Genomic DNA, 12906 nt, shown 5'->3' on the forward strand with positions numbered 1-12906 from the left:
TGTTTTTGTCCTGTGCTTGCGCTGATGTTCTCCCTGAGCCTGGAGGACCGGATCTCCCCGGCACTGCCCAGTTTGCAGGCCTGGGCTCTGTGTCTGCGTGACCCCGGCTGAGGGGCAGGCCTGTGGGGCACCCTCTGGGGCAGGGGCGTGGGAGCCGCAGCCTGGTCTGGCGTGAGCTGGGCCTGGGAGGAGGAAAGCTGTGCCTGGCACGCAGGAGGGGCTCAGCACATGCTTGTGGGATTGACTTGAGGCCCCGTCTTGTGACCAAATTGTGAGGGCCCAGGGCTGGGGGTTGGGGTGGGACTACAACTTGGTAACCACTAAACAATGCAGGCTTTAGAATGGAAAGATTTAAACTAATCCCTCTGAGAGAGCCAAAAAGGGTCAGCCCTGGGGGTAGGGGGGAGGCTGAGAGCCAGCAGGAAAGAGGATTGGCCACGAGGTGGCAAGTGCAAGCCTTGCCCTTGGCGCTAGGCGTGGTGGGGAGTGCTCTGCGCATGTTACCTCATTTGTGCTCACTGTAACTGTGAGGCAGGCGCTGTCCTCCCCAAAGTAGGAGCAGGGAGTCCCAGGGCAGGAGCGGGTGGTGCCTGCTGTGGGCCAGCTCCACGCTTGGCCCACCTTTCCCTGTGCTGGAGCAGGGCTGGGTGAGTCGGCCCCCGTGTCCCCATGCTGCTCTCCTCACCTGTGCAGTGGGTGTGATGGTGATGCCCCGTGGCGCTGCCGTGGGGATGGAAAGACTCCATGTGAGGCCGGAGCACGGCGCCTGGCGCAGTCAGCACTCGGTACACGCGAGCTCGTTACCATCATTTTGACAACCTCTTGGGGGGACAACAAACAGCTCTGCACTGGGTGGCTTAGAACAGTGGTTTGTTTTTTTAAACCAGAGAATAATTTTAGGTTATTATTCAGAGAAGAATATCAGGGGGAGGCATGAGTGTAGTCTGAAAAAGCCGAATCAGTATCATTTTATTTTTGGAAAATGAAAACAATGCCTACTGTTGGCGAAATCCTGACTGTAACAGGCGTAACTAGAAGCCTGGGCCTGCGCGGCGTGGGCTACAGAGACATGAGAAAAGTGGTTTCCATCCTCAGGGGTGAGCAGCCTCCTTGTTCCTTGGAGGTACATGTGAGAGCAGGCAGGTACCACTGGGAAGCGAAGGCACGGAGGCGTTGGCGGGGGGGTTGTGCTCCGCAGCTGGCCGGGGCCGTGGCGTGGAGAGGACCTGCATGTGGGTGGCCTGGTAGACACACTGTGCCTTGTGGAATTGGATGCCTGGGTTAAAAGACACCCTCCAGTCTGTTCTAAGGCAGCCGGGGGTGGGGGGGACGGGGAGCCAGGCTCTGCTGCAGCCCTGGCACCTGCTGGGGCAGACCTGGGACTCCAGCCCCCAGAGCCTGGCTTGGGTTCGAGTTCTGCCCATCTTTTTTGTGGTTTATTCACGGTTTTGAGCAGCCTGCAGTGAGCCCTGGCCGACCTTGGACGGGCAGTCTTCAAGATTTGTGGCCTTTCAGGCTGAAGCCACATGAAGCACCATCTTCATCTCTTTGTCTCTGTGGAACTTTCAGGGCGCCCCTTAGAGAGGCCCTGGCCCCAGCTTCTATCCTACAGGTGTGGCTCTCAGGATAATGATACCTGTTCATGGAGCACCTGTGGCAGGCAGCATGCTGAGTGCATTGTCTCATTTAAATCCCATGACAGTCCCCAAAACTAGGTTCTGTTGTAACCCTGTTTAACAGATGAGTAAATAGAGGCATAGAGAGGTTAAGTAACCTGCCCAAGGTCACAAAACTAGTAAGCCATGGAGCCGAGTTGTGAATTGTGCCACAGGCGCTTGTAAAGGCCTCACAAGAGAGCCTTTGGATGAACGTGGCAGTCCTGGTGGTCACCTTCCCCTCTGTTCTGCCTGGCCCCCTCTAGATCCAGGAGCTAGCCACTGAGCCACCAGGAGGGGCCTGCTCACTAAGCACAACGCCCCCGCCCCCAGCCCCAGTGGAGGGGGCTCAGCCTCAGGAGAACAGAGGCAGCTTTGTGGCAGGAGCCCCCCAGCTCCCAGCACCCCCACCTCCAGCCTTGGCTGGGTGTATTTCAACACCCAGAGCAGCACATTCCATTCTCTGGCACAGCTGGGGGCTGGGGATTCCGGATTCCCCTGGCTGCCTGCTTTTTTCCTGGCCCCAGCAGAGCCTGCTGTCCGGGCCGGGACACTGGGTCCCAGCCACACACATTCCAGCAGCAGCCACCCCCCACGTTAGATTTCCTAAGGAGTGAACTTTAGCCAGGATTACAGTCGACTAAACAGTTGTGGGATGTGAGCTTCCTTTGTGGGGACCTAAGAGGCTGGATGCTGGCCGGGCTGAGAGGGGAGGAGGGGTTGGGGGTGGGTTGTCTCTGGGAATCAGGAGAAAAGCCACTGGCTCCTCTGCCCCCTGTCTGGGCCCTTGGAGTGGGATGGAGAAGGGCTCCCAGAAATCTTCCTGGGAGGCAGGTTGGCAGAAGCACAGCTGCCTATACTGCCCCTCACCCCAGCCTGTCCTTGGGTTCACCCCTGCAGACAGTAGTGTAGTGGTTAAGAGCATGAGATCAAATCCTAGCACCACCGTGTGCAAGCTGTGTGACCTCCAAATAGTTCCTTAACCTCTCTGAGCTCCAGCCATCATTATTAAAATGCCACTACTTCAAAGGGCAGTTGAGAGGCTTAAATTAGAATTTGAAAGTGTTTTGAGTAGTGCCTGCCACCTGTTGTGGCCTTGATAATATTTATTGAGTACTCGTATTACAGTAATACTAGTAATCTTCTCCCCAATATTGGCTTACATACCACCTGGGTATGTGTTTCTGAAGCAGAACCCCAGATGTAGGTTCTATCCTCTTCTGAAAGTAAAAATTCTGGGTTTTAGCTGAGCTGCTCCTGTCTTTTTCCTGCCTTCCTGCCAGTAGTGTTTTTTAGTTGATTAATGAATCAATTAGGAATTTCACTGAGTACCTACTATGTGCAGGCCCTGCTAGGTCATGGCTTTTGGCTCATAAAAATACTAATTAGCATTTAATTGAACATCTTCTAAATGTTCTAAATGTGTATTGTGCTCTTCATGCAGTTCTCACTCAACACTCAGTAACCCGGTGAAGTAGACGTCGTCGTTATTCTGCTTTACAGCTGGCCAGTGTTCCCAGTGTCACTAAGTCCCAGGATTAGGACCCAGAACTGGGCTGCCCTGGGCTATGCTGCCTCTTTTCACCGTGACCCTGAGTGTCCAAGTCTTTCCTGTTTTTTATTAGAATTCTGATTGTGTACCCAGCTGAACAACTTGACTTTCGCTCTCTTGCACCTAGGGGTGGCCATGTGACTTAGTTCTGGCCATTGAGCTTAGAGTGGCAATCTACCAGGTGGGACTGGTGGGGGATTATTGTTTTCCTGATCAGAAGGGCCAGCGGCAGCTGACGCGCTGTTTTTGCTGTGTGCCGGTTCCCACCTTGCTGCCTGGAACGGGCCTGAGAAATTGGGAGGAGGCATCATCGTAGAACCCTGAGAACAAAGGCCACCCTGGCACAGCAGGAAGACAGATCTGGGACACAGACCTCCCCCGTCCACCTCCCTGTTCCTTGGGTGTCTGTTCCACATGGTCGGAGGGGAGTGTTCACTGACGCGCGGAGCCCAGGTGCTGTCTGGGCAGCACAGCTGCCTGTCTCCAGGCCTGGGGAGGGAGGACGGGGCAGCCAGGAGGGAGGAAGCCTTTTGTGATGGAGGGAGAGGAGAGTGGCACTCCAGCCTTGCAGGCCTCCCTGGTCTTGGTAGGATTCCTTTTGGTCCCAGAAACGATTCCTGGGGGGTCTGATGGCAGATGTTGGGGGACAGAGCAGATGTATAGTGCCGTCCTGACCCCTTTGTTGGGGGGGGGGTGGGTGAGGAGCGCCTTACTGGGCTTGCCAGGGTGGGCCAAGGGAGCCCTCCCCCCGGCCCCACCGCTGCCAGCACCTGACAGAGGTCAGCATTGTACTTGAGCTGGAGGCAGGCCCCGTCCTGTGTGTTCCGTGGAAAAATAATCCCTGGTCCTGGTCGACCATAGAAGTGTCCGTAAATATTTGGTGAGGGTAGGAGGCCGGGAGACAAGGGGCAGATTCAGGGAGCCAAGTGAAGCTGGGCAGGGCTGGGGATGGGGAGGGGGGGGTGGCGGGGCTTCCTCAGAGGCGAGGAGGAACAAGTAGGCCTCTGCTGCTCCTGAGCTGCGGCCAGGCCCCCTGACTGCCCGGGCGTGACGTATGGGCCCCGTCAGACCACCTGTTAGCCAGACCTCGGGGGAGGATGCTCACACTGGCCCCACCACAGAAGTCAGGCCTCCGGGCCTTGCTCATTTCTCTGAGGTGACGTGCTCCTCTGAGAGCTGCGGGAGCTGAGGTTTTGCTCAGCTTGGGAGAACGTGGCTGCTTTGTCTCAGAGCAGCAGCGGCCCTTGACTGGGCTTGGTATCCCAGCTCCACCCCCACTGGCGAGGAGAGCCCCTTAGGGGGTGCCCCCGCCCCCTGCCCTGGGCACCTCTGCTGACGGACTCTGTCCTGGCACCACCTGCCAGATGCCCATCACAGTAGGGGTGGCCTCTGGCCTCCATGTCAAGCCTTCTCTCCTCCCTGCGCCATCCACCCAAGGTAGCAGCTCCATCTGCTCCGAGCCCACTGGGGAAGCCCCTCAGCCCCTCAGGCTCTCCCTGACTCCGTTGTTAGCTTATCTAGACAATGGTTCTGGACCCTGCACATCACCCCAGGAGCATCAAAAATACTGATTGCTGGGTACCCGACAGATTGTGATTCAATTGCATTATGGTGGGGCCCAGTATTTTGTAAAAGCCCCTGGATGATTCTAATGTTTATGCCTTAAAGTGCAGACTCTGATGCAGCAGGTCTGGGGTGGGGCCTGAGAGTCTGCATTTCTTTCTTTTTTATTTTTTGTTTAGAGATGAGGTCTTGCTACAGGGCCCAGGCTGGACTGAACTCTTAGGCTCAAATGATCCTCCCACCTCCACCTCCTGAGTGGCTGGGATTGCAGGTACACACCACTGTGCCCAGCTAGCTTCCGAGTTTCTAACCAGCTCCCAGGTGATGCTGACACTGCTGGTCCAGGGACAGGCGAGGGATTTTGAAAGCCAGAGGGAGGAGTGACACATCCTAGGCCTCAGGGTTTTCAGGCATGGTTCCCTGTGGCCCAGCCTTCTTGGACTCCTCAGACTAGGTGTTGGCCTGGTAGGAGAGACGCTGCAGGACTGTGGGAGTCTTCTGACCGGGCAAGGCTGGGAACTTGGCACCTCTGTCCCTCCTCAGGGACAAAAGGCCAGCCATCTCCATCCCTCGCTTAGTGGTCAGGATGAGAGGGAGACCCTTGCCACGTGTACTTGGGGATCCTACAAAAACAGGCATTGCTTTTCTTAGGCATTCCAAGTGGGTCTATGTGTGGACAGGCCGTGGGTTAAGATAAGGGCTTCTTTCTAAAAGTCCATTCTAGACCAGGCACAGTGGCTCATGCCTGTAGTCCCAGCACTCTGGGAGGTGGAGGCGGAAGAATTGCTTGAGCCCAGGAGTTGGCGGTTGCAGTGAGCTACGATCGTGCCACTGCACTCCAGCCTGGGTGACAAAGTGAAACACAGTCTAAAAAAAAAAATTAGAAAGTCCGTTCTAAACCTCCCTTTCCCCCCACCTCTGGGGAACCAGCTGACAAAGAAATCATTTGGTCCAAACCAACTATTGTTTTCTTTGATTTAATTAAAAACTTAAAAAACGGAAACCAAACCCTACGTGTATCAGTTTGTCTAGTACCTATGGCCTCACAGCAGTAGCAATAACTTACTCATGATCAGGGTAAGAGGGAGATGCGGGGGCTGCGGAGTGAACCCGAAGCGATCCCGGGGGAGGGTCTGCACCGCGGGCTGGGCTTGCTCTCCAGGCCTGCAGGAGCGCTAGGCCTCTGGGTGGGGACCAGGGAAACGGCAGGTCTGGGAAAGCAGTGGGTGTGGCTGGAAGCATTGAGACCCCAGCTTCTTTTCTTTGGGGGCTACGATGAGGATGCATGACAGGGCAGTGGGGGAGAACTGTCCCCCAAATAGCTCAGCCTCATATGGAGACTTCCCTCTCCAAGGTGGGCCCCACGACCAAAAGGGGGCAGCTGACACCACGTCTCCTCTGGAACCACGTCCTCAGGCTGCTGGAGCCCCTCCACCCTTCCTCCACTCTGCCTGCTTTCTGAGACCCTGGGCTTTCCCCCCACATGAGAAAGCCCCACTCCTAAGAGAAGAAGCCCAGGATCCCAGGGATCCCAAGACCCTGTGGTCAAGGAGGACAGCCCCAGGCTGTGTGCCCATCCCTTGGGGCCATGCCAGTATGACTGGTGAAACCACCCTCCATGGGCTGGGTCAGCCGGTGGGTGGGGCGAGGCCAGGGGGTGAGCACAGCTGGCTGGTGGGGCAGGCCTCCTTCAGTGGGGCTCCGAGGCCCCATAGAAGAAGGGGTAGTAGAGGGAGCAGGGGTAGGAGAACATGAATTTGACCGCGAACTTCATCTCCTTATTCTTCTTATCCCAGCGGTAGACGGCCATGAGCAGCAGCTGTCCGTCCACCTTGCGGCCCATGACCAGGAAGCTGCCCGCCAGGCTGTCCAGCTGTGGGCAGGGGCAGCCCGCGCCGCTCTTCATGTGGAGCACCAGCCTCTTGGTGTCCTTGCGCTTCAGGGGGCCTGGCTTGAGCAGCTTCTTCTTTTTCTGGGCTCCAATCAGCTTGCGGTCCCCATTCTCTATCTTGATCTCCTTGATGCGCATTTTGACCACTGTGGGAAGGAGGGACAGAGGGGCAGCCTGAGAATGGTCAGGTCTGCGCAGGACGCTGATGGCCCTGGAGTGGGCGCTGGTGTGCTCTGGACCTTCAGGGAGCCTGATGCTGGGGGGCTGGGGGGTGGAGCTTATACGTGCATATTTTAATATTTATGAGGTGCCTATCATGTGCTGGACTTTCACAGATACTGTCACGTTTCATCCTCAGGGTACAAGATGGGGGACAAGTGTGGAGAGCTTGTGACTTGCCCGAATTGAGAGCCTGGACTGAACCGAGGTCTGGCCAACTCTAGAGGCCAAGCCCTTCCACAACACCTGGCACAGGGTGGGGAGCCCCTGATGGGGAGGGGTGCAGGGGCTGGGCCCGCCAGGGAGTGGGTGGGGCTGACCACTGGAGGGGTCCCTGTGATGGAGGGAGGCTGCACTTCCTGGTCTCTGGGGATGATTACCAGTGGGATTTCTGGCTGTGTGTGTATGGTGTGAGTATGGTGTGAGTGTGGTTGCAGCAGTGATGGGCCGGCACATGCATTTGGTGACGGGGTAAATCCTCTACCACGACTGACCACATCCCTGGGCGTGGAGTTGGGAAGAGACACACACACATCAGCTCTTGCTGGTGTGAACACACCACTGTACAGTGATTTGTGTGTGTGTGGTGTGTTTCTGCGTCCGACAGTGTATCTGTGGCACGTGCAGGAGCGTGAGTGTGGGGAGTGGCTGGGGAAGTGCGTGAAGGCAGGGTCCGTGGCCGGGGAGTCATGGTCCGGGTCACACTGCAGTGGCCACAGAGAGCCCAGTACAGTTGGGGATAGGGAGCCCTGGCTTGGGGGTGGACGGGGGAGTCCCTTAGGCTAGTCTCTCCCTTCTGCAGGCCTCTGGGCCCCCATCTCTGCGAGCTGCCAGGGAGAAGCCAGAGAGGAACTTTGCCCACTCTAGGAAGGACACTGTCATAAAATCTCCTTCCTTCTCTCTCTTTTTGTTCCCCCCCCTTCTCTCTCTGATACACCCACATGTTCCTTGCAAAAGCAATATTCTCTTTCCAAACGGGTTGCCAATGTAAGACTCCTCTGAAGGAAAGACTTCATTATTATCTTCTTTCTTTTTTATAGACAGGGAGGCTAAGACATGAAACGGGGAGCTGACTTGGCAAAGATCACAGGCTGGACTATGTGGTCCGTGCGTGAGCTGAGCCAGGTCCTGGCTGGACTTGGCTGGGTTGTCCCAGCAATGGGGAGGCTCTGGGATGAAGCTGTGGGGACAGGTGACCAGAGGTGCCCAGGGACAAGGGGGCTCCACTTCCCCTGGAGCCCATTTCTCCCCCTACAGCCCGATCCATTTCTGGGCTGAGCCTGCATCTCAAAGAGACAGTCCAGCTGCAGAGGCCCCCTGAGGACAGCGCCAAGGGAGGAGCCCTGGCCAGGGGTGGACCATGGCATTGAGGTCTTGTGAAACTCCTGAGATGACATGCAAAAGCAGTGTGTTTCCCTTGGGAGAGGGTTTATGGTCACCATCAGATTCTAAAAGGGGTCCATGGTGCAGAAACTGTCGGGACTTGCTGTGCTGGATGTGGGCACATATGTTCGTGTGTGTGTCAAGGAGGAGGGGCTCGGGGTGGCACCGGGGGAGTGGCCGTGTGGGCCACACACTCACCGAAGTCGCTGGAGCACATCTGTTCCATGAGGCCATCGGCACTGTGCTCCATCTCACACTGGGCGCAGATCTTGGTCACTGAAGAGAGAAGGCAGGGTGGGGGAGGGGAATGGTTGGTGAGGGGACTGCAGTCCAAAGAGTCCCTTAGCGTGCAGGTTCCCCCACTGACCAGCCACCTCCCCTGCCAAGCCTCCACTTCCTCATCGGGAAACGGGATGATGCCAATAATACCACCCCCTGCTCACCGAGTGATTGACAATCATGCGACAAGATTGTACAGAGACAAAACTGCCAACTAGGCACACTTACTGCCCCATGACCCTGGCAGCTACAGCCACGACGTGCGTTGTCTTCTGGATTTACAGAATCCCCAGCCTATGAAGTAGGTATTATTATTCCTATTTTAGAGGAAAGGAAACTGAGGCCTGGTGTGGTTACCCAAGTCTGCAAAGTTAGTGAGAACCTGGCTTAGGACTCAGGATTTGCGACTCCCAGTCTAGTGCTAGGGCGGGGTGTCTGCAGGGTCTCGCCAGGAACACAGAGGCCGACAGGTCCAGGCTGGTGGGTCAGCGAGTGGAGCTGGCAGGGCTGGGCCTTCGCTAACATGAGGAACACTCCCCCCAACCAGAGCAGCTTAGCACTGCCAGAAATTCGATTTTTTGAGGGAAGCCAAAGGCTCTCAATTTTTATATGAAATATTCCGAATTTTATCTAGTGGCCACACAAACACTTCTTCAGGCCACCCCTGGTCCTCAGGCCACCACCTAGTGCCCGACCTCTGCACAGCTTCACCTATGTCTCTGCCTCCAGGTGGGCACCCATCGCTGGGGAAAGGGCGGCTCAAAGAGGGTGGGGAAGTGTGGAGCGCAGGGCCGGGGGGTGCAGAGCCTGGGATCTTCAGGCTCCAGAAACATGGGAGGAGGAACCCTGCAGGGATCCCTGCTGGAGCTGGCTCTCCGCCTGCTTCCCTGTGCAATTTCCAATGCCCAGGACAGGGAGTTTCCCCTGTTTCAGCCCTGCCCAAGCACAGGACCCCCACCCAACAACGCCTCTTGGGAGAGGGGTAGGCTGGGCACACTGTGCAAGTTAGGTTAGCCTGGAGGGGCTGGGGTGGGGCATTGTGGGGTCCACTTGCTTTTTGGGGAGTGGGGAGGACAGGAATAGAGGGCGTGGTGCCATGCCTTTGGGAAGCTTCAGTGTTGGGGGGCTCCGCAAGCGCTGTGTTAACCACCCAGGCAAGGCTTTTCTGTTCAGTGCGCTGTCTGTCCTGTCCTGGCAGTGGCTCTGGGTCCCCAGACCCCCTGGAAGGAGCCCAGCAGATGGGAGAGGGGGAGGGGTGGTGGAGCCAACCTGGGAAGGGCTGTGTGGACCAGCACGGGGAGGGGGAGGCTGAGACCAGGGAGAAATCAGGGATAATGGCACTGGGAGTGTGGGTGGGAGGAGGGACTTAGTATCTCATAGGTTTCATGAACCTGGGATTGCTTCCTATTTTATGGATGGGGAGACTGAGGCTCAGAGAAGTTAAGCAACCTGCCTAATGGCTCCTCTTTTGGAGCAGAGCCTGACTAATCTGTTCGCTCTGCCTCACTGACCTCACCCAACAGACTCCCAGCAGAGGGCACTGGGGAAGAGGGTAGTGAAGTTAGGGTTCCAGGTGCAGAAAACAGGGAGAGACCATAGCCCAGGAGCACCCTTAGCCCCCAGTTCTTTGTCACATCCCTTCCCTCACCCCTCCTCCATTTCCAAGGTCCCAACATGGGGCAGGGGTGATGCTTGTCTTGGTGCCCTGGGGTCCAGGTGAAAGGCATTGCTTAGCGACCCAGAGCATTCTTGGGTTGAGGGGAAAGATAAGGCATTTATCTGGATGCCCCAGTTGGGTAGGCAGTATTGGGGGCACCCCAGGGATTCAGCCGCTTGGTTAGGTGGGCGCTGCGAGGGTCGCCGGGGGTTGTTCAGGAACGGAGAACCAGTGGGAAGGTCCAGAGCCACAGGGAGGCACTGCTCTGGCAGTCCATGGGGAGGTGGAAGGCGGGTGGGAGACGATTTCTGGGGCGCAAGGCTGAGCGAAGACGGTGGAGAGTGTGTGTGTAGGGGGGCACCTCTCCCGGGGCTGGCAGAGCTGTGCTAAAGGGTTGGGGGAGCGGCATCTGTCTGGGGCCCAGCTCCGGAACACCCAGGGCCGTCGGAGCGCACGGGGGTGGCGGTGGCGGCGCTACCTGGAGGCGCGGTGGCGGGCAGGTGCCCGAACTGCACAGCGATGCAGAGGTCGTTGTCCAGGGGGAACTTGTGGCAGTGCAGCATCTCGGGCCAGGGGAAACCGTAGGCCTCCATCAGCGGCGCGCAGCCGGCGCGCACGGCCTCGCACAGCGAGCGGCACGGGTAGATGGGCCTGTCGAGGCACACGGGCGCGAAGAGCGAGCAAAGGAAGACCTGCGTGTCTGAGTGGCAGCGCTTGGCCAGCAGCGGCAGCCAGCTGCTCGCCTGCTGCTTCACCTCGGCCAGGCTCTCGTGCTCCAGCAGGTTGGGCAGCCGCATGCGCTTGTAGCCCACCGTGTGGCAGAGCGGCAGGTCGGCGGGGATGTCGAGGCACTGCGGCGGCTTCGAGTAGGAGCGGCCGTGCAGAGGCTCAGCCTGCCAGCCGTAGTAGTCGTACTCCTCGCCGCGCGCCGGCGCCCCTTGCAGCGCCCCCAGCAGCAGCGCCAGCGCGGCCGCCCGCGCGCCCCCCGCCGCCGCCCGCATGGCTGCGCTGTCCCCCGGCGCGCGCTGCGCAGGCCCCAGGCGCTCCTCTGCAGCCGCCGCCGAGGTCGTCCAAGTGGGTGGCAGCCTTCGCTCCGCCACGGGCGCCCCGAGTGATCCTGGCGCCTCCCACCTCGGGGCTCCAGCCCCAGCCTACCCGCACCCCAGCCAATCTCCGGCGGCCCGGCCCCCGCCCCAAGGCGGGGAGGCAGGGTGGAGCCCCCCCAGCCCCTCCCGCCCGTCCCCGCGTCCCGCCCAGCGCCGGGCCATGCGCCCCTCTCTGGCTACCCCGCCGCAGCCCGGCCCGTCTTGCGCTTCTCCCCGCGGCGCCCTCGCCTCCCCTGGCGTTTTCCTCGCCCCTCGCCTTCTCCCTCCTTGCCCCTTATCGCGCTCCGCCACTGCCTCTGCTGTTCCTTTTCTCACTCACTTCACTTGCTTATCTTCCGCCGCGGCCTTTCCCCCTCCGCTCTGTTTTCTCTTTCTGACACCTCGGTTCCTCTTCTCCCCTCCGGGAGGCTCCTGGCTGCTCACACCCTCCTGGACCCCCTGCTCCTCTGGGCAGGTCTCATTTCAGCCCCGAGGGTTCACGAGCTTGGTGCGGGGCACCGTGCTGGCTGCTGGGAGTCAAAGACGGGCATGACCCAGAACCCACTTCTAGCGACGGCACGGTCTAGGTAATCGGAGCTTCTATTGAGTGAGCTCTTATTAAGTGCCAGGGACGGAAGGCACGTCTTATCAACTACTGTTTCTAGTGATGGCTAATACTTAGTGGGCGCTGATTGTGTCCCAAATATGTTTCTAAGCACATTGCATACATTACCTCATTTAATTCTCAGGATAATGCTGTAAAGTGGGTAGGTACTACTGCTACCCCCACTTTACAGATAAAGATAAGGGGGCAAAGAGAGGTTAAGTAAGGATTAGAGCCAGGATTTGACCCTGGATTCCAGAGTCAGAGCCCAGAAACCACCAGGAGGTTTGGATTCTGAGTCTGTAGGTCTAATGGCTACAGGAGGTGGACTCAGAGAGGTGAAGTAACCGGCTCTTGGTCACTCAGCTCATAGATGAAGGGACCAGGATTCGAATCCAGGTGTTGGATTCCAAAGGCCAGAGCTTCCTGCTGTATAAATGTCAACCCAGGGTAGGAAATGCTGTGGGAGAAGGAATTGACAGTGTCTCCAAGGAGGCACCCAGGGAGCAACAGAGCAGAGGTGACTTTCAGGAACCCCATGCTTGGTGTCTTTCTCTCCTGTCTGGGTCCCGCCTTTCGTTGGCTTTCCTGGGAGAGGAACTTGGACAAGAGGCCTGGCAGAGTGACAGGGAGCGGGGGGCTCCTTCCTGAGAGTCTGGCCTGACATCTGACTTCCCAGCCTTTGGTGGGGAGGGTGCCCTGGGGAAGTGTCTCATAGGAGGGCTGGGAGCTGGGGGCTGGCACTGCTGGGAGGCAGGAGGGCTGGCACACTTGCCCCCTCCACTCCTCCCTTTATCTCCCTGCCCCCCAATATTTCCAGCGCTCCTGTCTTCCCCTAGGTCTGTCCTTGCAGTGGTAGTGAAGAGGGTGAGGCACCACTCTTTAATGTTCAATGAACATGCGTGGAGCACCTACTGTGTGCAAGGCGTGGGGTGGGGTGTCGATGGGGACATGGAGGTGCAGAAGACATGGCCCTGCTTCATCTGATCTGGTCCTGAGAAACAGGCATCAGGCAGGC

General features: G+C 58.0%; 1 protein-coding gene across 1 annotated transcript; it reads right to left on the minus strand.

The window, feature by feature from the left end:
- Window positions 1–5799: 5799 nt before the first annotated feature.
- Window positions 5800–11200, minus strand: SFRP5 (secreted frizzled related protein 5). Its single transcript, XM_069460545.1, has 3 exons — window positions 10678–11200; window positions 8462–8539; window positions 5800–6807 (listed from the first exon to the last, which is right to left on the minus strand). Exons 1-3 carry the CDS (start codon window positions 11198–11200, stop codon window positions 6461–6463), a joined length of 948 nt encoding a protein of 315 aa, XP_069316646.1. The 3' UTR covers window positions 5800–6460.
- Between the last annotated feature and the right edge of the window lie 1706 nt (window positions 11201–12906).

This window comes from Eulemur rufifrons, chromosome 28, assembly GCF_041146395.1.
Source record: "Eulemur rufifrons isolate Redbay chromosome 28, OSU_ERuf_1, whole genome shotgun sequence".
Lineage (NCBI taxonomy): Eukaryota > Metazoa > Chordata > Mammalia > Primates > Lemuridae > Eulemur > Eulemur rufifrons.

What these genes read in the sequence shown, in the direction of transcription:
- SFRP5 (XM_069460545.1), bottom strand. Translation starts at nt 11,200, where the DNA reads ATGCGGGCGGCGGCGGGGGGCGCGCGGGCGGCCGCGCTGGCGCTGCTG. An exon ending in GCCCGCCACCGCGCCTCCAG is followed by an intron (nt 8,540 to 10,677) that starts GTAGCGCCGCCA and finishes TTCTCTCTTCAG; the next exon opens with TGACCAAGATCTGCGCCCAG. An exon ending in GATGTGCTCCAGCGACTTCG is followed by an intron (nt 6,808 to 8,461) that starts GTGAGTGTGTGG and finishes TCCTTCCCACAG; the next exon opens with TGGTCAAAATGCGCATCAAG.